This window comes from Gigantopelta aegis, chromosome 7, assembly GCF_016097555.1.
Source record: "Gigantopelta aegis isolate Gae_Host chromosome 7, Gae_host_genome, whole genome shotgun sequence".
In the NCBI taxonomy this organism is placed as follows: domain Eukaryota; kingdom Metazoa; phylum Mollusca; class Gastropoda; order Neomphalida; family Peltospiridae; genus Gigantopelta; species Gigantopelta aegis.
Genome location: NC_054705.1, coordinates 34,859,982 through 34,884,808, shown reverse-complemented (window position 1 = coordinate 34,884,808; position 24,827 = coordinate 34,859,982). Strand labels below are relative to the sequence as shown.

The 24,827-nt window shown below is 38.6% G+C and overlaps 1 protein-coding gene across 3 annotated transcripts in view; it reads left to right on the top strand.

Moving 5' to 3' along the window:
* Positions 1-24,827, top strand: part of LOC121377793 — a 102,481-nt gene that overhangs the window by 11,541 nt on the left and 66,113 nt on the right. The window contains exon 1 of one of the 3 annotated variants that reach the window (XM_041505886.1): positions 18,310-20,311. The exons of the other annotated variants lie outside the window; for them this stretch is intronic. Coding sequence (XP_041361820.1) covers positions 20,225-20,311 — 87 coding nt within the window. The 5' untranslated portion in view covers positions 18,310-20,224. Of the gene's footprint in view, positions 1-18,309; positions 20,312-24,827 lie in introns of those variants that run through there. 3 annotated transcript variants of the gene reach the window in all.

Here is a 24,827-nt window from a genome sequence, read left to right as displayed (position 1 = left end):
CAATAGTAATATTCCAGTTAATAAAAAAATCAAGTAAGACTTAACAATCCGTTTTTTAATTAACTTAGTACAAGTTTCATGATTAGTTCATGTAGAATCGTGTAACCTACAGAGTTACTTCCCTTGTAGTTCTATTGTCTTTGATGCATCAATAAAGAAGTTAATTTAAGTTCAACTTGTTTAAACTCTACAAGACATTTTTCAAAGGCAGGCCATTCCATATTTATTTAAAACACATCTGTCACAAGAATACCATGCTATTTAATATTTATATTAACAACTTATAATATATAGAATAAATTTAAAGTATTTTGTCTAAATTTTAGAAAACTACAAAACGAAACAATTTATTTCATATTGTTATTAAAAGTTTTAGTGTTTGAAAAAACACCCAATACAACTCAAAAATATTTGACATAAAGTAGTATTTAGATTTTAAAATTTTCGCAAGCATAATGTATGTGTAAATTTTCTTTAATGATTATCAGTCGATTGATAAAAACTGATAATCTGATTCTTCACAAGTTGCATAGGTCTCACTACACGTATGTCATCTGCCACTGAAACCCATGTTAAATTGCCCAACTTCAAACGAAGATTGCCAATAGAATGGATTCTTGTTGGTACTAACAACATACACCATTGCGAATATACATTATATAAGCATTTATTTTCACTCCAAAATTGAGAACATTTCCGTCTCAATTTTTTTTACTATATGACCGCATCTGGCTGTAGTACTGGTCCGAACAGGTGGTTCATTAACCGATTCACTTTGGCTGTCTCTTGTGCTATACACCCATGTCCCTAAAGGTCAATGCACAATATTACAAAATAACATGGGCAAAATACAGCCAGAAGGCTTACCATTAAACACACATATTGCTTTAATTCTTCACCATTTCCTGGAAGTGAATATGTGAACCATAACGTGTCACAATTAAGGACTATAGTGAACCCAGAAGTCAACTGTGCAGTGAGACCATAGGGTATGCCATTTTATTTGGTATCAACAAGTTATACATTGATTAGCATGTGAAATACACGTTTGTTTGTTTGTTTTGTCCTGACAAGTAAAAATCTGCTCCGATAAGCAAAATGATCCTAGGTGGTTGTAAAGTGGACAAGTAAAAACGTTCAACGCAGTTTAATTTTGAGCAGTCAAAAACATTGTTCTTGTACTTGAACAAAACAAACTATTTGGATAAATAAAAATATGGCTGACAAGCAGAATTGTCTGGTGGACAAGTAAAAAAAATTCTGCTCATTTCTATTGATCTACATCTAGCATTTACTCTGAATGATAAGGTCTAGTAAATATAACAAAGTAAAAGGTTAAATGCCAATCAAAATAGATTATGTAATTTTAAAAAAAAGGTAGCATGATCCCTTTTTTCGCTTATGCAGATTAAAATTTTTAATGATGCCTGAAATCGATTACATTTAAAAATCAAATTCCATATACAACATCCCAGTCCTTGATAACTACACCTAGAAACTATTTCATATAAAGTAGTAAACAGATTTAAATTTGAAGTGTTTCAAGGCATACATGTATAAAAATTATTATCAGTCGGTGGATGCAATCCGATTGCCTAAAACTACATCCCTTTGACGTCCAATAGCCGATGATTAACAATTCAATGTGTTCTAGTGTGTTGTTAAACAAAACAAATGTTCACTTTTTAAACTACATCCCAGTCCTTTACTGAACAAGGACAGATGATATTCTGGTGTTACTCGCATCAATCAGTTTCATTGTTATTCGTTGTTTTTGATATAGGGTTAACCTGACCCTCTGGGTCAAGCTTTTATATCTTCAGGGTGGATTGTGTGTGGGGGGGGGGGGGGGGGGGTGGGTGTTGTGGAGTAAGACTGCTAACATGGGTACACAGCAGGTAAGTTAGATGACAAAGTTCTGTAATTGTTATAAAGACAATTCACATGCATGAAACCATCGACAGGCTAAGAAGGCTTTGGAAAAAATAAAATTAAATCAGTTGGGGTCTCTTTTTTATAATTTTTTTTATCTTTTATGTTTTTTCGGTTTTCTCTTTTTGAAATTTCATACTGATACGAGTCAAAAAAAAACTTTTTTTTTTTTTTTTTTTTTTTTTTTTTTTTTTTTTTTTTGACTTGTATATGTGAACATCCGGGTTTACTGGATATGGATTCGGTATTTTAAATAGCATTCTCTGACAGATGAACTTTGGTCAAATAAATACCAAAGTAATGCGTGTCATTATATGTGTATGAAACACTTTTGAGGAAATTGACTTGAAAGGTCATGTATAAAATTGCTAGCAAAACGAAGTCATGGGTGAAGTGAGAGCTACCAATTCAAAAGTCGAAGCACATTTTTGGTACCATTTTGGTCGTGTGTGAATGTGAAAAAAAAAGTAAGAAAAAAAAAAAATAAAAAAAAAATAATAATTCATGTTTTGCACAATAGAACATTTCTGTGTGCGAGTTTGTAAAATCCAAATTGAGAGGAGCTTATATTTACATGTAGGTTATCAAAGGATAAATAGAACCAAGCAGTAAAATGAAGAAATAGTCGGCAATACCTTAGTCAACAACTGTATCGATTCACTAATTGTTTCAGGATTGATTCGAAGGGAATTTTTTTCCTTTTTTTTTTTTTTTGAAGGTTGGTGTCAGAAGTGAGTTACATATATTCCTTGAATATGAATGAATAATGTGTTTTGGTGTCAGAAGTGAATACTTTATTTCTTGAATGTGGATGAATGTGTATGTTGGTGTCAGAAATGAATACTTTATTCCTTGAATGTGGATGAATGTGTGTCTTGATTGGAGCATCATTTATATTCTGAAGTAGAACTGCGTTACCTGTGTAAAATGTGTGTGAAATATGTTACCTAACATATAAATTAAATAGTGATGTGCTAATGATCGATTACAATTGAAAAAATTGGACGGTTGGGCGCTTCTGATGTGATGATTGATTATTAATATCAATAATAGATTGTTGCGGAAAATGTTTGCTGATTGTTTCTACAGTTCAGATGATGGAATTGATAAATAAAATTCCAACAGGTTCCCAACACTAGTTTCAAGTTACTGGCCTCTGAACATTGCTCTCGCGAATCTAGATTGGTATAACCTATATTTTGTTCGCGCAAAATTTAGATCACCATTTACTTTAATATAACGGGTTATGCAAAAAAGAAATGGGTTACCTGGATTTATATCTGTGTAACCAATAAATGGGTCATGCAGATTTTCAATTCACAGAGGCCTGTGTAATACAAAACTATTTTTGTGTAATATTCACAAGAAGTTATGTAATTTGGATCACTATGATACACTGCATTGCGCCAAACTATTCAGTGCTTACATGTAGTCACATGTACATGTAAACGTCTGTGTATCTTTAATACTGTCACGGCTAGCTCTGGGTGATCGGAAAATGTCGCCAAATTGGGTCAAAAATGCAAAACCTATAGCAATTTTTCAACAAAATATCAATTATCACACACATTGTTTTCACCAAAATTAAAATAAAATTCGCCAATTGTTCCCAAAATTGGCATTTGGCGAGTGGCAGACCTAGCCCAGACTTTACTGTAAACGCCGGTGTTTCTAAGCCACATGCACACACACCATATTTAATACTCGAAAGCTTCTTAAATAAACACATGTTTTGTGTTTTTATATGTGTTTATTTGTGTTTGTATCGGTTGTTGTCAGGTTTACTGTACACCGTTTCTTGGACAAAACTGGGGCAGGACGTAACTCGGTGGTAAAGCTTTTGCCTCATGTGCTGTCGGTTGAGGATCGATCCCCATCGGTGGAGCCTTAAATGTGCAGTGCACCACGATTGGTGCATATCAAGCCTGTGGTATGTGCTATCCCGTGAAGGATGGTGAACATAAAAGATCCCTTGCCACTAATTGAAAAATGTAGTGGGTTGCTTCTCTTAAGACTATATGTGAAAAAGTACAAAATGTTTGACTTCAAATAGCCAATGATTAATAAATCAATGTGCTCTAGTGGTGTCTTTAAGCAACACAAACGTTAACGTTTTGAACAAAACTGCTGATTGCACACATTTTGTTGTATATTTCACCCACTGGAGTGACATTCAGAATAACTGCAATATAGTAATGCACATACTATAGCAATATATTGTTACGACTGCATTTATGCACAGCCAAAACTATTAGCTGCCTTTGAAATTGATGGCCTTCATTCAGCAGTGACACATACTCACAAAAAATCCACCTGCTGTGAAAATAATTATTTCCATCATTGCCCGCGATTACAGGTAGTTATGGTTATGTTATGATTGATGGTATTTTTCCAGAAATGGACGTGGAGATGGGGTCAGATATAAACTATTTATTATTATTATTTTAAAGCGGACAGACCTGAATTTGATTCCATTGTATGATTTTCCAAACTACACTAGAGCCTTTTGTTGGTGACTAAAATTACAAATTAAACAACCCCTGGAATTAAGAACATGTCCACGGCATAAAACAAGCCATTTAAAAACAAAACATCTGAATTCTCCAAGGCATAAAAGTGCTGTGGAGAATTCAAACCTCCACGGCATTGCTGATTGCTGTGGAGAATTCAAACCTCCACGGCATTGCTGATTGCTGTGGACAACTGCAGGAGTTGATTAAATCTATTTTCTGATTTAGAATATCACTGGTATTTCTGTCTAAAACTTAGTTTATTATTAAAAGTACTTGGTCCTATCTTATCAAAGGTTGTGGTATGTGCTGTGCTGTCCTGTCTGTGGGATGGTGCATATAAAAGATCCCTTGCTTGCTACTAATGGAAAAATGTAGCGGGTTTCCTCTCTAAGACTATGTCAAAATTACCAAATGTTTGACATCCAATAGCCGATGATTAATCAACCAATGTGCTCTAGTGGTGTCTTTAAACAAAACAAACTTATATATGATTTTTGCGAGCCTCGGACTCCCGAATTCTCCTCAGAATCGCACACTGAATATTTTTCTAGTCAATTGAAGATTGATTAGCAATTACTGTTTAATGTTTGTACAGCAATATCTGAAACTTGCGAAGCAAATTCCGACGCAATACTGGACAAAGCAATACAAAATATTCATTGTTTATATAATATATACATGCATCATAGTAATCATTTCAGTGTTCGAGATTAACGGTATCCCAATATCCCAGGGATACCAGAATTTAATTTTGGATACCAGACTTCAATAACCCAGTATCCAACCAGGATACCATATAATATTGTGTGGGTTTTTTTAATCTTGCGTTTTTATGTTTTTCTGAAACAATGAAATTCGAAAGTAAGTAACCGTGTCGTCCAAGTTTGTTACAATGTTATTTATGAATTTCATTTAAGTGGGATACTAAATTCTCAGGTGGGATACCAGATTTTGAAATGTTAGTATTCAACTGGGATATTGCTAAAAAAAAATTAATCCTCAAACACTGCATTGGTTGGAATGGATTAGCTTGAAACCTGCAGTGATTGTTATTGTGTGAGCAGTGCGTTTATTGTTTAACACGGTAACCTTACATATATGTTCATGTAGGTCAGACCAACTTGATGATAGTTTTGTCAGCTGTAGATGTTCACTGGTTCAGTGTTTGCGTATTGCAGCATGTGTTGTAAGCGATGATATATTTGGGTCATAAAATATTCAGACTGCAGTGTAATTTCACTATTGAAGCTGAAAACAAACTGGATCTCGGTTGTCGAAACTGGTTTTACTTTTAGCCTTAGAAAAGCATTTTGGAGTACTTTGTTGATTTGTACAGGTTTGGACATTGGAAATTGACATTGAGGAGAGATGTGAGGGAACCTTAATAGTTTATTTTTTTTAAACTCTTGTGTGTGGGGGAGGGGGGCAGTGCATTATCTTTAATCATCAGGATGGCGCCCCCTCACCCCCCACCCTGCTTCCACACCTTTGACAAGGTGTGACGGTGCATTATCTTTAATCATCAGGATGGTGCCCCTTCACACACACACATACACACACCCCCTGCTTCCACACCTTTGACAAGGTGTGACAGTGCATTATCTTTAATCATCAGGATGGTGCCCCTTCACACACACACATACACACACCCCCTGCTTCCACACCTTTGACAAGGTGTGACAGTGCATTATCTTTAATTATCAGGATGGTGCCCCTTCACACACACACATACACACACCCCCTGCTTCCACACCTTTGACAAGGTGTGACGGTGCATTATCTTTAATCATCAGGATGGTGCCCCTTCACACACACACATACACACACCCCCTGCTTCCACACCTTTGACAAGGTGTGACGGTGCATTATCTTTAATCATCAGGATGGTGCCCCTTCACACACACACATACACACACCCCTGCTTCCACACCTTTGACAAGGTGTGACAGTGCATTATCTTTAATCATCAGGATGGTGCCCCTTCACACACACACATACACACACCCCTGCTTCCACACCTTTGACAAGGTGTGACAGTGCATTATCTTTAATCATCAGGATGGTGCCCCTTCACACACACACATACACACACCCCTGCTTCCACACCTTTGACAAGGTGTGACAGTGCATTATCTTTAATCATCAGGATGGTGCCCCTTCACACACACACATACACACACCCCCTGCTTCCACACCTTTGACAAGGTGTGACAGTGCATTATCTTTAATCATCAGGATGGTGCCCCTTCACACACACACATACACACACCCCCTGCTTCCACACCTTTGACAAGGTGTGACAGTGCATTATCTTTAATCATCAGGATGGTGCCCCTTCACACACACACATACACACACCCCCTGCTTCCACACCTTTGACAAGGTGTGACAGTGCATTATCTTTAATCATCAGGATGGTGCCCCTTCACACACACACATACACACACCCCCTGCTTCCACACCTTTGACAAGGTGTGACAGTGCATTATCTTTAATCATCAGGATGGTGCCCCTTCACACACACACATACACACACCCCCTGCTTCCACACCTTTGACAAGGTGTGACAGTGCATTATCTTTAATCATCAGGATGGTGCCCCTTCACACACACACATACACACACCCCTGCTTCCACACCTTTGACAAGGTGTGACAGTGCATTATCTTTAATCATCAGGATGGTGCCCCTTCACACACACACATACACACACCCCTGCTTCCACACCTTTGACAAGGTGTGACAGTGCATTATCTTTAATCATCAGGATGGTGCCCCTTCACACACACACATACACACACCCCTGCTTCTACACCTTTGACAAGGTGTGACAGTGCATTATCTTTAATCATCAGGATGGTGCCCCTTCACACACACACATACACACACCCCCTGCTTCCACACCTTTGACAAGGTGTGACAGTGCATTATCTTTAATCATCAGGATGGTGCCCCTTCACACACACACATACACACACCCCCTGCTTCCACACCTTTGACAAGGTGTGACAGTGCATTATCTTTAATCATCAGGATGGTGCCCCTTCACACACACACATACACACACCCCCTGCTTCCACACCTTTGACAAGGTGTGACAGTGCATTATCTTTAATCATCAGGATGGTGCCCCTTCACACACACACATACACACACCCCTGCTTCCACACCTTTGACAAGGTGTGACAGTGCATTATCTTTAATCATCAGGATGGTGCCCCTTCACACACACACATACACACACCCCCTGCTTCCACACCTTTGACAAGGTGTGACAGTGCATTATCTTTAATCATCAGGATGGTGCCCCTTCACACACACACATACACACACCCCCTGCTTCCACACCTTTGACAAGGTGTGACAGTGCATTATCTTTAATCATCAGGATGGTGCCCCTTCACACACACACATACACACACCCCCTGCTTCCACACCTTTGACAAGGTGTGACAGTGCATTATCTTTAATCATCAGGATGGTGCCCCTTCACACACACACATACACACACCCCCTGCTTCCACACCTTTGACAAGGTGTGACAGTGCATTATCTTTAATCATCAGGATGGTGCCCCTTCACACACACACATACACACACCCCCTGTTTCCACACCTTTGACAAGGTGTGACAGTGCATTATCTTTAATCATCAGGATGGTGCCCCTTCACACACACACATACACACACCCCCTGCTTCCACACCTTTGACAAGGTGTGACAGTGCATTATCTTTAATCATCAGGATGGTGCCCCTTCACACACACACATACACACACCCCCTGCTTCCACACCTTTGACAAGGTGTGACAGTGCATTATCTTTAATCATCAGGATGGTGCCCCTTCACACACACACATACACACACACCCTGCTTCCACACCTTTGACAAGGTGTGACAGTGCATTATCTTTAATCATCAGGATGGTGCCCCTTCACACACACACATACACACACCCCCTGCTTCCACACCTTTGACAAGGTGTGACAGTGCATTATCTTTAATCATCAGGATGGTGCCCCTTCACACACACACACATACACACACACCCTGCTTCCACACCTTTGACAAGGTGTGACAGTGCATTATCTTTAATCATCAGGATGGTGCCCCTTCACACACACACATACACACACCCCCTGCTTCCACACCTTTGACAAGGTGTGACAGTGCATTATCTTTAATCATCAGGATGGTGCCCCTTCACACACACACATACACACACACCCTGCTTCCACACCTTTGACAAGGTGTGACAGTGCATTATCTTTAATCATCAAGGGCCGCTGTTGTGGAGCTTCACCAATGGCACATTTAAAAGTGTTTTCGGTGATGATTTCTACTTTCAGCAGTTTATCTCTCATTCTCAATGACGGCACCGACCTCGGTGGCATCATGGTTAGGCTATCGGTCAACAGGCTGGTAGGTAATGGGTTTGGATCCCAGTCGAGACATGGGATTTTTAATCCATATACTGACTCCAAACCCTGAGTGAGTGCTCCACAAGGCTCAGTGGGTAGGTGTAAACCACTTGCACCGACCAGTGATCCATAACTGGTTCAACAAAGGCCATGATCTGTGCTATTCTGCCTGTGGGAAGCACAAATAAAAGATCCGTTGCTGCTAATCAGAAAGAGTAGACCATGAAGTGGTGACAGCGGGTTTCCTCTCAAAATCTGTGTGGTCCTTAACCATTGTCTGACGCCATATAACCGTAAATAAAATGTGTTGAGTGTGTCGTTAAATAAAACATTTCTTTCTTTCTTTCTTTCCTAGTCATCAGAGGAAACCTGTACATTTTTCTATTAGCAGCAAGGGATCTTTTATATGTACTTTCCCGCAGACAGGAAAGCACACACCCAAATTAAGTACAAACATGCTGACCTCAAACTATTTCACCTCAAAACAACTGAAATGTTAAGTTTTATAATTACATTAAAGTAACTTGAAATGCATTTCTGAATATTGACAACTCTCCAGCAGCTGTTCATGACAGTACTGAATTAAAATGATCTGTGATCTAAGTAAAATGTATTTGCCCTGTCATGTTTTAATTTAAAACAGCGATGTATGTCCAAAGTGCAAGATTTTATTTATAGGGCATGGTGCATCTTTACAGGGTTGTGTAATTCTGCGAAATGTGTGTGTCTGTATCTGTATCTCTCTCTCTCTCTCTCTCTCTCTCTCTCTCTCTCTCTCTCTCTCTCTCTCTCTCTCTCTCTCTCTCTCTCTCTCTCTCTCTCTCTCTCTCTCTCGCTCACTCTACCTCCTTCCCTCCCTCCCTCCCTCTCTCTCTCTCTCTCTCTCTCTCTCTCTTTCTCTCTTTCTCTTTCTCTGTTGGGTCTGCCTGTCTCTCTCTTCGTCAGTCGGTCTGTCTCTGTCTCTTTCTCTGTACCCGTGATGTTAAAACAACAAAAGGGAAAATAAAAAGTAAATCAAAGTATACCTGTATGTAATATACACATGTGGCTCAGTAGCACATTAGTAAGTGATACATACCTGGGTATATGTCAGTACAGCGTTTCATTTCCACACCATGTGACTGAGAGTTTTATTCTCTCATCCTATTTCTGATAGGTTGGCTGGCCATCTGACCCCCATAGGTCATCTGCGGCCACCATGCCTGGCCTGTTGACAAACACCATGTACTAGACAAGTGGTCTAAATTATTGGATTGTTCCACTTTCAAACACAAATTAGGAGCCTGTTATTGATTGACTGTTGCTGCTTTTTCGTGGATGCCGTTCACTGCGATTGACTGACGACTTTATTCCACCATGCTGAGGACACTGACCATGTCGTTGATACACCAAGTGGAATTGACTATTTGGTTAGGCTAGGAAATGTAACACCACAATTGACTGCCGACTTTATTCCACTACTGCTGAGCTGTTTTTAAATAGCTGTATGTGGGTTGTGTACTTGGTGCGTTGTCGCACATGTTTTCATTGTGAATTCTTTTCCTGAATGGTGGAAATGGTTTTGGAAAAATTGTGAATTTAGTTCAGGAGTCGGTTTTCTTATTTCTGTGGTATGAAAATTTGCTCATTGTTGGAGTTTTATTTTTATGAATATGGAACAGTATTTCAAATTCAGGATTTTCTTATTTCTGTGATTTTTGTGTGTTTATTTCTCTCTCACAATTGTGGAAAGGTTTAAATTAAGCTGGTGGTGAGTGCTTGTTTTGGAATTCTGTACAGAGGTATTTCAGTGTTTGGATTCGAGATTGTGGGAATTTGTGGTTTCAACATTCTGTGTTCATTTTCATCATTGTGGAAAAGCTTATTGTGTTTTGAGGAAATAATGTTTGGGGTGTTTTCTGTTATTTTCTGTATTTTCTGTTATTAATTTGCAAATAGTTGAAAGGTGTATTGGTTGATGTATATCAGTACTTGACATTTATGACTATTGTATATCTCAGAAATTCATTGGCTCATTTAATGACTGAAAAATCTATTAGTTTGACATTGTAAGAATATACATATACTGATAAATGTAATGAGGTTTCTGTATAAATACAGCTGTTCGCATCTTGCTTTCATTATGTCTCCAGGTTTTCATTTCCTGGATTTCTACGAACATAGTTAATTGTATCTTGAGTGTCATCACCCTGTCCTGTTTATGTCTTGTGTCTGGGCTAGAGTATGCTCTATGTAACAGTTTTTCAATTTTCAACAACCAAATGGTCGCCATGTACCATGTCTTGAATACACACACTTTTATAAAGCTGATTCTGCAGATCTTTACTTGGATCCTTTTCAAGTTTATTTATAACATTAAACTAAAATCTTAGTGACTAGTATGAACACAACAAGAAGAAACCTGATGCCTTATCTGAAACTGAATATATATAGTTTTGAATATATATGGGTGTTGTAGCATTTGTCCTAGTCGGAAAACATCCAGGTTTAATGTTCATTAAGGAGTGTACTTCAAAATAATCTTATCAAAGGCCGTGGTATGTGCTATCCTGTCTATGGGATGGTGCATATAAAAGATCCCTTGCTGCTAATCGAAAAGAGTAGCCCATGAAGTGGTGAAAGCGGGTTTTCTCTCTCAGTATCTGTGTGGTCCTTAACCATATGTCCGATGCCATATAATCGTTAAATAAAACTTTTTTTTTTTTTTCCAAGTTTAATGTTCATTAATGAGTGTACTTTACAGTAATTTATCAAAAGTCGTGGTATGTGCTATCCTGTCTGTGTGATGGTGCATATAAAAGATCTCTTGCTGCTAATCGAAAAGAGTAGCCTATGAAGTGGCGGCAGCGGGTTTCCTCCCTCAATATCTGTGTGGTCCTTAACCATATGTCCAACGCCAGTGTGTTGTTAAATAAAAACATTTCCTTCCTTCCTTAAAAATAATCAAACTTTAATAAACATCGGTAGCATCAGACTTAAGAAACTGTATTTTAAAACACCAAGCTTAACAATCCTTTCATCATTTGAAATTTCAAAATTGACCATTTTTAGCACTAAGCTTTAACACTAAGTTTAAAATCTAAATTAGCTCTCCGTTTACAAAGTTGAAAAGCCCATTTATAATTAAATAAAAGTTGTAATCTAGTTAATTTAGTGGTAAATGATCTTTAATGAGAAACAGTGTATTCACTGTTTGGGAATTGTGTTTACATATGTAGGTGTACAGTGCACAAACACACATGCACACACACATATCAAACGTGATGTGAATATCACCATGTACGTAACCATTAAATAGAGCAAGATCGATGTAGCTCAGTGATAGAGTGCTCGCCTAAAGTGTGATAGGTTGTACTTGCAATGTTTCTTTCACATGGTACGAGGGGTGGGACGTAGTGGTACAGCGCCCGCTTGATGTGCAATCGATTTCGGTCAGTCGGCCCATTGGGCTATTTCTTGTTCCAGCCAGTGCTCCACAACTGGTATAACAAAGGCTGTGGTATGTACTATCCTGTCTGGGATGGTGCATATAAAAGATCCCTTGCTGCTAATCGAAAAGAGTAAACTAAAATCGCACACTGATAAATTTGTTTTGTTTTTATTACATGACCTCAAATGATTTTCTGACTGAAAACGCCATGGTATGTATTGTCCTGAAATCCCAACTTGTACGATCAGTCATGTTGGTAGACTCTGGGTCTTCTCCCTTACACACTGGCCTCGGTGGCGTCGTGGTAGGCCAACGGTCTACAGGCTGGTAGATACTGGGTTCGGATCCCAGTCGAGGCATGGGATTTTTAATCCAGATACCGACTCCAAACCCTGAGTGAGTGCTCCGCAAGGCTCAGTGGGTAGGTGTAAACCACTTGCACCGACCAGTGATCCATAACTGGTTCAACAAAGGCTGTGGTTTGTGCTATCCTGCCTGTGGGAAGCGCAAATAAAAGATCCCTTGCTGCTAATCGGAAGAGTAGCCCATGTAGTAGCGACAGCGGGTTTCCTCTCAAAATCTGTGTGGTCCTTAACCATATGTCTGACGCCATATAACCGTAAATAAAATGTGTTGAGTGCGTCGTTAAATAAAACATTTCTATCTATCTCCCTTACACAACTGGTACACTAAATGCCATGGTATGTATTGTCCTGTCTATAAAAGATTCCTTGCTGCTTGTTTTCAGTAAGAGTAACCTTAGTTGTGGTATGTGCTATCCTGTCTGTGGGATGGTGCATATAAAAGATCCCTTGCTACCAATGGAAAAATGTAGCTGGTTTCCTCTCTCTGACTGTGTCAAAATGACCATATGTTTGCCATCCAATAGCCGATGAATAATAAAAAATCAATGTGCTCTAGTGGTGTAGTGGTGGCAGGATCAAGTCTCAAAATAAGAATATATATAATACCAAAATAGCTATAGTTAAATGTGCTGAGGTGTCATTAAGCAAACATTCCTTTCCTTTCCTCTGGATTGGAGCTGGTTCTGGGGTTTGAACCTAGTACCTACCAGTATTTAACCAAATACTGAATAGCTTAACCACTGCACCATCAAGGTGAATTTGTTTTTCACACTGTGGACAGTAACTTTGTGTAATATTTCCTCTATGACAGAAAGGTCAGCTTGAATTACTATTGGAGGAAATTCATTACACCATTGCCTGTTCTGTGGGAATTTCTATATGTGTATGTTAATTTTAGATTTGATGCAATTTTCTCAATGACTGACTGTCAGTGGGGGCGGGATGTAACTCGGTGGTACACATGGAGCTGTTGCCCAAGGTACAATGAGTTGTAGGAGTGTGTGTTTGTTTTGTTTAACAACACCACTAGAGCACATTGATCTTTTAATCATCAGCTACTGGATGTCAAACATTTGGTAATTCTGACAAATACTCGAAAAAAGGAAACCTGGTACATTTTTTTTCATCAGTAGCAAGGGATATTTTATCGGTGGGCCCATTGGGCTATTTCTCACTCCATCCAGTGCACCACAACTGGTATATCAAAGGCCTTGGTATGTGTTATCCTGTCTGTGGGATGATACATATAAAAGAACCCTTGCTGCTAATTGAAAAGAGTAGCCCATGAAGTGGCGACAGCAGGTTTCCTCTCAATATATGTGTGATCCTTAACCATATGTCCATCACCATATAACCGTAAATAAAATGTGTTGAGTGCATCGTTAAATAAAACATTTCCTTCCTTCCATTACATGCTAATCCTGTTAATAATAATAATAATAATAATAATAATAAAAGGTTTCATGTGAAAGTTAAGACACCTGCTATACATGTGACTCAGTTCTCAAGAAACGGAGAGTGATGTTAATTAATGCAGTGTGCTTTACTTTGTTTGTTATGGTGTGACAATGTAAACACTGTTACATTATCCACATTCCTCCCATGGCTGATATATGAGTAGACATCTGCATGTACCTGTGTGTAAGAACTGGGTCTGTGCTACCTTGGGTCATAATACAGTGGGATGAAGTTAACTCACATTCCTGAGGCAGGATGTTTATTTTAGTCATATTTTATTATCTATGGTGAGAAGAAGAGAGATGTTTTGTTTAACCACACCTCAGCTGATTTCGACTAAATTTAAGCTACAGCTGTTTGATGCCTAACAAATGGGAGAGAGAGAGGGGTGGGGGGGGGGAGGAAGGGGGACAGACAGACAGAGAGCGTATATAGATAGATAGATAGATACATCAGTGTCTACTGATTTCTCTAAAGAGGCTGTAGGATTAATCTCCCTTGAATCATATACATTGTATGTTACTAACCTCTAATGGGTTTTGTTCTATTACTAATGGTGCTGTTTACTTGCTACATGGTAAAAAGATCTGATAACTTTGCTGCATGATAAAAAGATCTGATAACTGTCCTGTTCTGTCTGTTGAAAAGGGAATAAGAAAATCTGCAAATCTAAGTGAGCGAAGTGCATATATGAAATATTTCTTGCAGTTCTAACATTATTTAGGAATAGTCTTTGTTGGACTCCCCAGCCATGATTTCTTTTAGTGTGCTCTCTCTATACATGTGGACGGACTGACGGACAGACAGACAGACAGACAAACACACACATTAGACAGCAATGACTTTAATTAACAACATGACAGGCACAAATCCTGGGGAATGCACAGAGTGGTGCTCCCACCCCCCTTTTTTTCACAGACGTCAAAAAAAGTGTTAAAACAACTCTTTACCATGTCTTTCACTGCATCCCCCTCCCCTCACAAACCCCTGGATCGGCGCATGCATGGCACAGTTGTAGTAAAATGGATAGACAAGATAATGGATAAAAGTAAAATAATAAAAGTATTTCTTAATGCATTATAAGGGGCGGGATTTAGCCCTGTCGGTTGAGTGCTCACTTGAGATGCTTGCGTCGCAGGATCGAACCACCTCTGTGGATCCACTTAGCTTTTTGTGTTTTTTCTTGTTCCAACTAATGCACCACAACAGGCCAAAGGCTGTGGTATGTGCTTTCTTTTCCATATAAAAGATCCCTTGCGAGTTTCCTCTGATGACTACAAGTATGAATAACCATATGTTTGACATCCAACAGCTTATGATTAATTAATCAATGTGCTCCAGTGGTGTCGTTAATCAAAACACACTTTCTTTATAAGAAGTAAAGTGGCCGATTAAAATGTGAGTCACTGGGTTATGATGTTCATACATTGTTTTAAGATTAAAATGGAGGACTATCATTAATGGAGGATTACGTTTGGTTTGGTTTTACACTTCCAGCTGCTCCTCACAGTTATGTCAGATTCTGTGATATCCGTTATATTGAGGTGGGTTAGTAAGATGGTTAGACCAGCTCTGTCTGGCCAAGAGTCCACGGGAGGCTGTTGTTAAATCAGCTGCTTTAGATAAACTTTGTTTTGTGTTGCAAGAAGTGCTTTGGTCTTCGTCAATGGGACTTTTAAAAAAAAAAACACTGTTCTATCATTATCATTTTATTATTTGAGTTTTGTCAGGTATGATTTCGTTCTGTGGGAGATTTCTTTTTTGTGCAGCGTCGGTTTGAATTCATTTATTCTGCATGAGTTCATATTTCATTTGTGTTAATTCAATATGTGTGTGTGTGTGTTTGTAAGAGAGAGAGAGATGGGGGAGGGAGGAAGGGAGAGAGAGGGAGGGAGGGAGAGAGAGAGAGAGGGGGAGAGAGAGAGGGAGGGAGGGAGAGAGAGAGAGGGAGGGAGGGAGACATACACACACACACATGCCATTGCCATGCCGATGTCAGTCTGTGCTTATATGTTTACATTAAGTTTAAAAAAAAAAAATTATTATTATCATTCAGATAATTTGCTAAACTCATATATTTTTTGGAGGTGTGATTTAGCCCAGTCGGTTGAGTGCTCACCTAAGGTGCTTGCGTCGCAGGATCGAGCCACCTCTGTGGATCCATTCAACTGATTGGGTTTTTTTCTTGTTCCATCTAGTCAAAGGCCGTGGTATGTGCTTTCTTGTCTGTGGGACAGTGCATATAAAAGATCCTTTGCTGCTAATGAAAATATGTAGTGGATTTCCTCTGATGACTACATGTCAGAATTATCAAATGTTTATATATTTTGGTGAGGTTTTTATATACATCAATAGGAGTTTTTGTTCTCCATCAATTGACCTTTCTTGTCCTGCATCAACTGGAATTTTTCTCTTTGTGCTAATAATACTTAAAACGTATAAAAACTACAGTACTTTAAATCATAAATGTCTGGAGCTTGTTTTAACATTTCATTGTCATCGGAGTTTTAATCATAGAAAATATTTCACAAAAGGAAAAGAAAACTAAAAAGAAAGGAAAAAAAAAAGAAAAGAAAAGTCCATGCAATAGATTAATATTTGTTTCAAGAAGATCTGAGCTTACAGCTCTACCGAGGATCATGAAGGATTATTTTGCTAGTGATATTTAGAAAAGATAATGTTCTTTTGATTCTCAGATCATTGACATTGTCACCTGCAGTGTTTGTTAGTCTTGCTCACTTGATGTGCCGTCAATATGGGATCGATCCCTGTCAGTGGGCCCATTGGGCTATTTCTTGTTCCAGCCCGTGCACCGTGACTGGCATATAAAAGGTTATGGTATGTACTACCCTGTCTGTGGGATGGTGCATATAAAAGATCCCTTGCTGCTAATAGAAAAGAGTAGCCCACGAAGTGGCGACAGCGGGTTTCCTCTCTCAATATCTGTGTGGTCCTTAACCATATGTCTAACGCCATATAACCGTAAATAAAATGTGTTGAGAGTCGTTAAATAAAAAAAAAATAAAAATTAAATTAAAAAAAATCGTTAGTCTTGCAGTTGCAACAGCTCTGTTTTTACAGGAATTCAGGAACTTAATTAAAGTCGCTTGGCTAGTGTTGTGTTACATATTTTTCAACACATTCTTTTGCTCTTCTTCTTCTTTGTCATTCTAATGAATAGTTTAAGGTGTTAAGAAAAGTAGAGGTGCTACAAAAAAAGAAAGAAATAAAAGTTGTTAATAAAATATTGGTGTAGAAATGGTATACAGTGAAACCCTCTGTAAACTGGAATTCGCTCAAAATCGGACGTTTTACAGAGTCCCTTTTTAAAAACCAGGACAGAACTTAACCTCTCTAAACTGGATCCCTTTGAAAAGTGGAAATTTGTCCTGGTCACAAGGGTGTCCAGTTTAGAGGGTTTTACTGTTATGCATGTAGGCAAAATGTCCCTTTTTAAAAACCAGTACAGAACTTAACCTCTCTCAACCATAACCCTCTGAAAACTGGACTTTTGTCCTGGTACAAGGGTGTCCGGTTTAGAGGGTTTTACTGTAGGCAAAATGTCCCTTTTTAAAAACCTGTACAGAACTTAACCTCTCTAAACCGGAACCCTCTGGAGACTGGACTTTTGTCCTGGTCATAAAGGTGTCTGGTTTAGAGGGTTTTACTGTATGCATGTAGGCATGCATTCATCGATCTTTCTCAGGGTGTAAGCTGGATAACAAAAACTTATTAGCAATTTTTTTCGAACTAGGTCAGAACATCTTCAGCCAAAACGACAAAGTGTGAAATTCTGCAAATGAGGAAGGTGAAGTTGGGTATCAAGTTTTCTGAAGTGTTCTCATTAAAACATGATTGTTTTCACAAGCAGATGTGAAGATAAAATAAACAGTGTGTCAGATAAAACGGTGGTACATGTAGATCTGCAAACGACACACAACGTTTGAATTAGCTTTTTCATAAATTGATAATCAAATATATATTCACCAAAGGGGCGAAACGTAGCCCAGTGGTAAAGTGCTCACTTGATGCGAGGTTGGTTTGGGTTCGATCCCCGTCAGTGGGCCCATTGGGCTATTTCTTGTTCCAGCCAGTGCACCACGATTGGTATATCAAAGGCTGTGGTATGTACTATTCTGTCTATGGGATGGTGCATATAAAAGACCCTTTGCTACTAATGGAAAAAAAAATGTAGCGGGTTTCCTCTCTATGACTGTCAAAAAATCACATATGTTTGACATCCAGTAGCTGATGATTACTAAATCAATGTGCTCTAGTGGTGTTGTTAAACAAAACAAACTTTCGTATTCACCGAATTCAGCCTCAGTTTGCATTTAGCGATTTGGTGAATGACAGCTTAAACTCTGGTTTACAAAGGCGGATCTAGGGGTTGGCCCCCTACATTTTGCGACAGTTACAATTTTATATATAAATTTTAATTTTTTTTACTAGTGTCAACTTACGAAGATATGTGGTGGCTGGGAACACTATAATTACTCTCATTATTATTTTTAGAGATTATACGGTCTTCAGCAGAAATTACCTGTGTGGGTGTGTGTGTTTTCTTATTTAAAATCAGCTGATTACTTCCAAATCTCTTGGTTGGTGGTTGTTGGTTGGTTTTGTTTAATGACACAACTAGAGCACATTGATTTGTTAATTATCAGCTATTGGCTGTCAAATATATGTCAAAAAATTACCAAATGTTTGACATCCAGTAGCCATGATCAGTTAATCAATGTGCTCTAGTGGTGTCGATAAACAAAACAAACATTTTTTTTTAAAGTAATAGTTACACAATATATGTTCGAATTTACAGCAAGGATCATGTATATACTCTATTACAGTGCAGTCACTTATTTCAGTGTTTTTGTTTGACTTCAGATTTAGCCGTTATTTCTGGAAGACTTTGATATGCACCATTACAGTGCAGTGACTTTTTTCAGTATTTTTGATTGGCTTCAAATTTAACCATTATTTCTGGAAGACTGATAGTAATACACACTATTACAGTGTTATGACTTTTTTCAGTGTTTTTGATTGGCTTTAGATTTAACCATTATTTCTAGAAGACTGATATACACTATTACACTGCAGTCACTTTTTCCAGTGTTTTTCATTGGATTTGGATTTAGCCGTTATTTCTGGAAGACTATTAATCTCATATATTCAAGTCTGTTTGTGCTAAAGTTATTCAGGTTAAATTATTTGCAAACTGTCCGATTAACTCGCATTTCCTAGACTAGTTCAAATGACTTGCATCAGGGTGGGGAAAGATGGCATATATATATATATATCGGTGATTGTTGTTTATAATGTTTACATCCTCGCGCTTAACCTCCTGTGTTGTGACTAATAGGTTCTACAGTTAAGTAGCTTCTAGGATGAATTTCCTGCCCAAATTATACTGATAGTGTGGCCTGGGGAAATTGATGCAAGACGGATGTGTCATTATTGACCACATTTTGCTGGTGGCTTGTGTTAGCAGCTTTTTTCTTCCACACTAGCTCAACACTGGTGCTGTAAAATGGGCGGCTGCATTCGTATGTTGACTTCCTGATGACGAAGAACTGAAGAACTTGCTGCAGTAATTTGGAATATAGATCCTCTGACATGTAGAACAATTGGATGTACTAAGTACGCGGGAGTTCTGCATATGACAATCAAACTCTGTCTCTCTCTATTTCCCTATCTCTGACTTGGAGTCTTCCCTCTTTATTACTGTGTGCAATTCTCATCATGGAATCTTCCAGTGGATTTCCAGGAGACTGAGGAATTCCTGTCTGAATGTATGTATATACAACATGTGGCGCCCATCACTCAGCGTAACCCGAAACTTCACTATTAATAGCCTCTCAGCCACCACCACCACTAGTATTGCTGTGGCAGTAGAGGATGGGTCCTGACTGCTCCCCCCTCCCCCCTCCATGCATCATCATGCTCTGCTTCTGCAGCTAACTGTAGGCTGGTTTCAGCCATAGCGGCTCGGTGCCAGAGAAAGTTGGAACCTGCGTGATCTGGTTGAAGAAAAGTGATACCTCCCTGGCTTAGCTAAGTTTGGCTGCTTCTGTATCTGGCTGCCTGTCCCAGGTTGGCAGACGAGAAATGCGTGTGGATGTACTTGGGTCTTTCAGAGAATGGGGAGACATGCCAGCCTCCGAATCCAACAAGCATGCTCTTAGACGCCGCAAGGTAGGTCTGAGCCACACCCCAGGTTGTAGAGGGAATTCAGTTAGGGGAGGGGGAGGGGAAGGGAAGGGAGGGAGGTGTGAGTTAAAAAAAAGTTTTGAAACTTTTTCTCTAAGTTTTTTCTAAAAAGTTCTGGGTTAGACTTGGTTTCGTAACTTTTCATAATATATCCATGTACCTGTAATATATATACATAATAAATTCGCGTATTCAATGTTTTGTAATATTTTAAGTGTAATTTAGTCAGCTGCTAGAAGTAATTCTGCTACAAGTAAATATCTGGATGTTTAAATTTTTCTTAACGGTACATGTTTGTGTTCTGAGGTTCAGGTACATGTATACATTGAGTAAAATGTATTGAGCAACTGTCTCTGGCTTTCATAAATAAACCTACGTATAAAGTTAAGCATACGTATGTATTTGTATGTGCGTAGAGATCCTTTAACCCTGACCCATTGTACAAAATCTCCTGTTGTCCCACTTTTTAGATACATATAGTTCGACCTAAACATTGAAGAAACTAAATGTGAAGATCTTAAATGGGGCTGAGTATGTGTGTGGGGGGGGGGGGTATCTAAACACCTAATTAATAAAGATTATTTTTCAATAACTTCCGTCCACCCGCATGTTTGTAAACAAGGATTTTGAAATAAGGACAATTTGAAACTTTTTTCATTTTTTTTTTGGGGGGGGGGGGGGGGGGTATTTTTTTTAGCTACATTGCATATGTGCATTACCAATCATGAACAACCGCAATATTATAAACTGATGAAATATTAAAGAAATTTACTGGTTTATTTTCTTTGTCACATTTTATGGAGTGGGAATGAAAGCTAGAGAAAGTTGCTTTAATATCAGGCTAAAATTTAACTTAATAATGTTTACAAATTGCAGAAAATATTTATAATCTCTGGCTGTATTTTAAAAAATTGTTCATCATTTTGCTTTAGTCAATGATATGACAGAAAATTTGTAAGAAACTAGATTGTATATATACAAGGTGAAGGTCACTAAGATCTGATCATTGTTTGTTTTTTAAAGTGTTTTAACAAGTAATTTAATGTTGCAGCATATTTTAAAAAATTGCACTCAGTTAAATTCTATGCCTGAATATTAACATTAATTTGTGATACGAAATTTATTTCTAATATTTCATTTATTTTAAATTTTAATAATTATATTTCTCAAAATGAACTTTTTTGCTGATATAATACAGTTGTTTTCTTTAATAGTCACAAAGTATTTTAACTTTCAAAATGCTTAATTTTAAAAACTGAATCTTCAGCCTTTTATGCTGGTAGATGTACAAAATGTGCATGTACAATGATATAAAACTATTTAAAATAACTAGTATATACTTGGAAATTCTGCAACTCCTAAGCTGTATATTTATACTACAAAAGACTTGTACATAATATCCAATGAATAAAACGATATAAAGTTGCTACGCATTGATTGTAAATATATCAAATTCTAGTAGCTTAATCTTGATCTCTGAGCCTTTGGTATACAGTTGAGAGATGATGTGTGGATAACGTATCACCATCACGGAACTGGACTATGTGATACGTATTGAAATCTTCCACTTAGTTCACATGCTTTTTCAGAAAATAACACATGGGTGTGGTCGGGAAAGCAGGAATCGAAATAATTTGAGACCGGTTTATTAAGCTTAATATCAAGAGCCGTGAACCGACAGTGGCGTAGGAAGGTGCCAAAAAGTGTGTGTGTGGGGGGGGGGGGGGGGGGGGGCACACTTTTATATTTACACACTTTTACACTATTATAAAGCAAATATAAAGCAAAATATCTGAAAAGTAGGGGGCACATACCCCCCCCCCCCCCCCTCCTACACCAGTGACCAAAACAACAACACATACACTTTGATCAGTTTTATTTGACACAACCATAAGATAAAATATGTACATGTGTGTATACTTATTGTACACACGATTTAGTACGAGAACTGTGATATGAATTAGTAACAAAGTATTAGTGTATCTGAAGGGCTCAGAGTATAATTGGTTATGAGACAATAGGCTTATTTTCAGGCATGCCTGGAAGAGGATGTATGTGTGTGGGTTTTTTGTGTGGGTGGGTGGGGAGTTGTGTGTGTATGTACGTGTGTGTGTGTGTGTGTGTGTGTGCATATGTGTGTGTGCATATGTGTGTTCATGTGTGTCTGTCTGTGTGCATGTGTGTCTATCTGTGTGTGTGTGTGTGTGTGTGTGTGTGCAAACACGTATGTGTGTGTGTGCAAACACGTATGTGTCTGTGTCTGCATGTGTATGTGTGTGAAGGTATGTGTGGGGTTCTTTTTGTGTATGTGTATTTTGAGGGGTGGGGTTGTTTGCTGGCAGGGGAATATGCCTACAATATAAAATGTATCAACAACAATAGAAACTGGCATCACTATAGTGTAATCAGAAAGGAGAGAAATGTTTAAATGCAACGCTTAAATAGACAATGAGAGAACACTGCTGCCTTCCTATAGGCAAAATCTTTGCAGCAAGTGATCTTTTAATTTGCTGACTTCTGAGAATTAAAAATTTACATAAGCCATTTATGGGTGACACAAAATTAAATTTGGATAACCCATTTCGTTTTTAGGTAACCCATCATGACCATGTAAATAATGCCATAATTCAATGCATGGAAAAAAAAGGGGGTTATGCAAACTATACTTACATGATTGATGCGCAAACGAAACTATCGCTCTCACAATTTTGAGAAGCTTGATTTGCATTTCCCACAAACATAGCCTTTGATGTATAGTTGTGGGGCAATGCAAAAATACTGACTCATTTCGTAAAATCAGTATGACACACACGCTTGGATAATTATCTCTATGTATTTCGCACCTTCCTCACGAGCACAAACATAAATTTATTTCATTAAGAACAAACAACAGACATGTATTCAAGAATAATTGTATTTATTGAAATTACTTATAATGTTAACTTGCATGTTCATCTCAGACATTTCTGCCCCAGTCAATTTCGGCCACAAAATGAGCATTCATACAATTTGCATTTATTAGCGTTCGTTCATGATGAGGAGGAAAATACATGGAAATAATGAAACGAAAAAAACGTTATACACATTGTGTCTAGGAATTGTAAATCAACTTTAAACTTCTGTTGAACAAATACATGTAAGTTTATTACATAAATACTCATTTTTAATGAAAACAATAATTTATGATTACCGTAGTGTGTAACTTTTCGTTGTTAAATATGTTACTTATTTTTGGAGAAGATTTCAAAAATCTGTTCCAATCGGAAGTGTCCCTCCTTTACTCTTTATTATATAACGTTACTATAACATATCAGACGTTAATGTTTGGGGATATCTGTGATCTCGACTACCACACTTTGTTAGCTCCGAGGTCTGATCTGGAATCAATCACGTGGGGACGGTCGGTTTTGTCACCACCACCCCGTCTATCCCAGGGCCACCATGAAACACCAGAATGGAATAGGCATTGTAGAAGCATGCAAGACATGCGCACATACTATATCCTGCAACACCCACTTTTTGAGGTATTTGATGATTCTGAAACCGATCTAGGAACATGTCTATGTAATTGGAAATGAGTAATGGTGTGTTGTGTGAAGAACTTGTTAACATAAGTATGCACATTGGTATTGGATGACTGTTGCGTGCACTTGTCATCACGCCCCCCCCCCCCCATACACACCACACACACCCATACACATGCTCATCACCACCACCCCATACATGCACACGCATACACACACACTCATCATCACCCCATACACGCGAGCATGCACATGCATGCACACACACAGACAGGCACACACACACACACACACACACACACACACACACACACACACACACACACACCACATGATGATTTTTGGAACAAGACATAAGTTTGTTACAGTGTACTGTACTTGAAATTGTGCCTGTCTTGTGTGGGAAGAATTTATCATCATAAGCATAAACTTTTAGGTATTGGGTTTTTGCTGTACATGCACACACATGCCATCACCATCACCATCACCATCACCATCCCACACCTCCACCTCCACCTGGACACAGCCAATGTGTATGATGGTTTCTGAAACAGACCTAGGAGGTTATACTGTACTTGAGAATGTGCATGTGTGGTGTGGGAAGTGCAGTGTTCATTATTATAAACATAAACTTAAAGGTGTTTGATTTCTGCTGTACATCCCATCTCCATCCCCATCCCCATCTCCATCCCCATCCCCATCCCCATCCGCATCCGCATCCGCATCCGCATCCCCATCCCCATCCGCATCCGCATCCGCATCCCCATCCCCATCTCCATCTCCATCTCCATCTCCATCTCCATCTCCATCTCCATCTCCATCTCCATCTCCATCCCCATCCCCATCTCCATCTCCATCTCTATCCCCATCTGCATCCCCACCCATATCCCCATCACTATCACCATTTCTGCATACCCAATGTGTATGATGGTTTCTACTGTTTCTACTATGCCAGTAGTGTGGTGTCAAGACCTTGC